This window comes from Vombatus ursinus, unplaced genomic scaffold, assembly GCF_900497805.2.
Source record: "Vombatus ursinus unplaced genomic scaffold, bare-nosed wombat genome assembly UNPS02014821.1, whole genome shotgun sequence".
Classification (NCBI taxonomy): Eukaryota; Metazoa; Chordata; class Mammalia; order Diprotodontia; family Vombatidae; genus Vombatus; species Vombatus ursinus.
In genome coordinates this window covers 13,613,156-13,616,074 of record NW_020954599.1, presented here as the reverse complement: position 1 = coordinate 13,616,074, position 2,919 = coordinate 13,613,156, and the positions used below count along the sequence as shown (strand labels likewise).

General features: G+C 50.9%; 1 protein-coding gene across 1 annotated transcript in view; it reads left to right on the top strand.

The window, feature by feature from the left end:
* Positions 1-318: 318 nt before the first annotated feature.
* The window catches only part of PAPSS1 (3'-phosphoadenosine 5'-phosphosulfate synthase 1), a 122,118-nt gene continuing 119,517 nt past the window's right edge, over positions 319-2,919 (top strand). Inside the window, exon 1 of the mRNA XM_027837612.1 lies at positions 319-443. Within this exon, the coding sequence (XP_027693413.1) occupies positions 384-443 (60 nt within the window). The 5' untranslated portion in view covers positions 319-383. The remainder of the gene's footprint in view (positions 444-2,919) is intronic.

Genomic DNA, 2,919 nt, shown 5'->3' with positions numbered 1-2,919 from the left:
GGTCCGGACGCTCCTCCTCAGCCGCCCCACCTTCCTCCGGGCCCCGCCCTTTCCGCGGGCTCGCGCCCACCCTTTCGGTCTCTTCCACCGCCTCTCTTCCCCATTGGTTTCCTCCGGCGGCGCACGCGCGCGCACTCGCTCCTCCCCACCCACCCTGCTCGCTCCGGGACCGTCCTCTGCGCGGGCTCGCGCCGACGCCAGCCGTCGTCTCCTCCGTTTGGTTTCCGCGCACGCGTGCGCTCGCCCCTCCTACTCATCCCTCCCCCTCAGTGCCCTGCCCCTCCAGACCCCGCCCCCGCCCCGTCCCCGCCCCGCACGCGCCTTCCTTACTTTCCACCCCCCGCCGGTGGCATCCTCCAGTCTGAGTGTGAGTCTTGGCGGCCATGGAGCTTCCCGGGAGCTTATGCAAGAAAGTCAAGCTGAGCAACCAAGTGCAGAACTGGGTGAGCGCTCGAGGCCGGGGACGAAGAGGCGGGAGCCTCCTACGCCCCGCCGGCCGGGAGGGAGGACGGGTGGGCGGCCTGGGGTCTCCGGGAAGCGGTGCCGGGGGCGGGGCGGGGGGTTGTGCTGATGTGGCAGAGTCGGCTCGTGCTCGGGGCTTGAGACCCGTGGGGCACCGCCCCCCAACGCCCCCCAAACCTCCCCCCCACCCGCTCTGCGAAGAGACATCCCTCCTTCCCCAACCCCGGTGCAGCTGGAGAAGGAGCCATCGCTTCTTCCCAGACCTCTGGGGTGGGCGCCTCTGCAAAGGGGACTTGTCAGCATCCGCAGCTTGGACTGTTAAGGGTGCCCACTGAAAAGCAGCCCTTTAAAATGTTGCACCCCTCCCCCATCCTTTGCGCCCCTCCTCTGCTTCCACGGGGCGGGGAGAGCCTTTGGAGAGCATCCCTGCTCTGGTGCCAGGTGGGCATCTTCCCTGGCCTTCCCCGGGCTCCGTTTGGCCCAGGCGTGTTGCAGCCTCGGGGTGCTGGGCTCCGTCCCACCCCCCTCTGTGGTTAAACCGTAAAAAGCTTGCAACAATGTAGCCATTCACGAGCCCGGGGCAGACCCGAACTGAGCAGCTTTTGTGGCTGAGTGGTTAACTAGGGACACAGTACAAACCCCTGTGGCTGCCCCTGGAGGCTGGGTTTCTTGGAAGGTGTGCGGGAAGATGTGACTTCTGCCGTTTGTAGCTCCCCTGTCAGTTAAGTCTTGGGGGTGAAGCCACTTCTGTCCTGGGGGTACCCTGTTCCTTCCTCACTTGCTGTAAGACAAGTTTGTAAGAGCATCGATGGGCCGCACGTTGGGGTCATGGAACAAGTAGATGGATCCAGGTCAAATCAACAAGCGCTTATTATGTGTGCGGAGCACTGGGGAACCTATCGAATGCCAGGTTCTCCTGGGGCAATTAAAAAAAAAAAAGACTCCCACTTCAGGCAAGCAGGATGTATTTTGTTTATTGTATGATCAGTATTTCTTGGTTGCTCAGGGGTTAATGGATTCTCCCGTACCTTCGCTCGGTTCACTGATTCCCATACGGTGTGAGCAGAAAAGGAAGGTGATAGGTATCTTTCCACTAGTGGAAAGAGCAGACAATCTGAAACTCTAGCCAGAGCAGGTTAAGTAATCCCTCACAGAAGACGGCCCTATACTGGTGAATCAAAAGTATGGTCTAAATATTGGACCATCCAAAGGGTTAAGGAATCGGGTCCAAACACCCAGTCCTGGAAATTCTACTTTGTTATTGTAAAGGCCAGTTCACAAAGAGGTTTAACAGTAACTATTACTAGACCTGGGTTCTAGTAATAATAGCTAGTATATTATCTCATTTGATCCTCACAACATCCCTAAGATGTAGGTGCTATTTTTATTTTATTTAATTTTTAGGAGGTTGGGGTTAAGTGACTTGCCCAGGGTCACATAACTAGTAAGTGTCCGAGGCTGGATTTGAACTCAGGTCTCCCTGACTTCAGGGCCAGTGCTCTATCCACTTGGCCACCTAGCTGCCCCTTGGTGCTATTTTTATATCTGTTTTATAGAGGAAACTGAGAAAGAATGGAACTTAAGCGACTTGCCAAGGTCACACAGGTAATAAATGTTCAAGGCTGGATTTGAACTCGTCTTATTTCTCTCAGGTAGTCCAATAGATATGTCACCTTAGGCAAATCATTTAACACTAGAAAGACAGGTGTGTCAACTGAATCAAAAGTTTTATTATACTTTTATTTTGAAATAAAAGTTTTCATCCTATTTTCTTTGCCTTATGGATTAAAAAAAAAAACACTTGCTCCAATTGGCTGCATCTTGGTCCTTTGAAGTATTCTTAAATTCCATTATTAGGTTAACTTCCTCGGGTCTCTGTTTCCTCAGGTTTAGTAGAAGGGCTTGGTTCCCCATATTATTATGGTAATTAAGTGAGATGATAAATTTGAAAGTGGTTTTCAAACTATAAAATACAGATTTTCTTAATCTCTACGATCATAGTTCTGGAGTTGTAAAACAATCCAACTGCAAATGTAGATTGTGTTTACTATGTGCTAAGTGCTGGAGATACTAATATAAGAAAAAAGAAAGGCCAGTCCCTGTCCTGAAGGAGTTTACATCCCCCCCAATATATTTTATTTCATTAAATATTTCTCAATTACATGTAAATTTTTCAAATATATATATTTTTACAATTTTGAGTTCCAAATTATCTCCCTCCCTCCCAAAGAGGGAGCTAAGTTTTGGTGATGAAGCTGGGCACCCTGTTCTTACTCAACTGCTGTAAGACAAGTTTATAAGGGTGTCAATGGGCCTCGAGTTTGGGTTGTGGAACAAGTCAACGGATCAAGCCAACCAATGCTTATTAACCATTTACTATGTGCTAAGCACTTGAGGGAGCCTGTTGAATCCTTGGTTGCCCTGGGTGCATTAAAAAAAAAAATTCCCCTCTCCCCC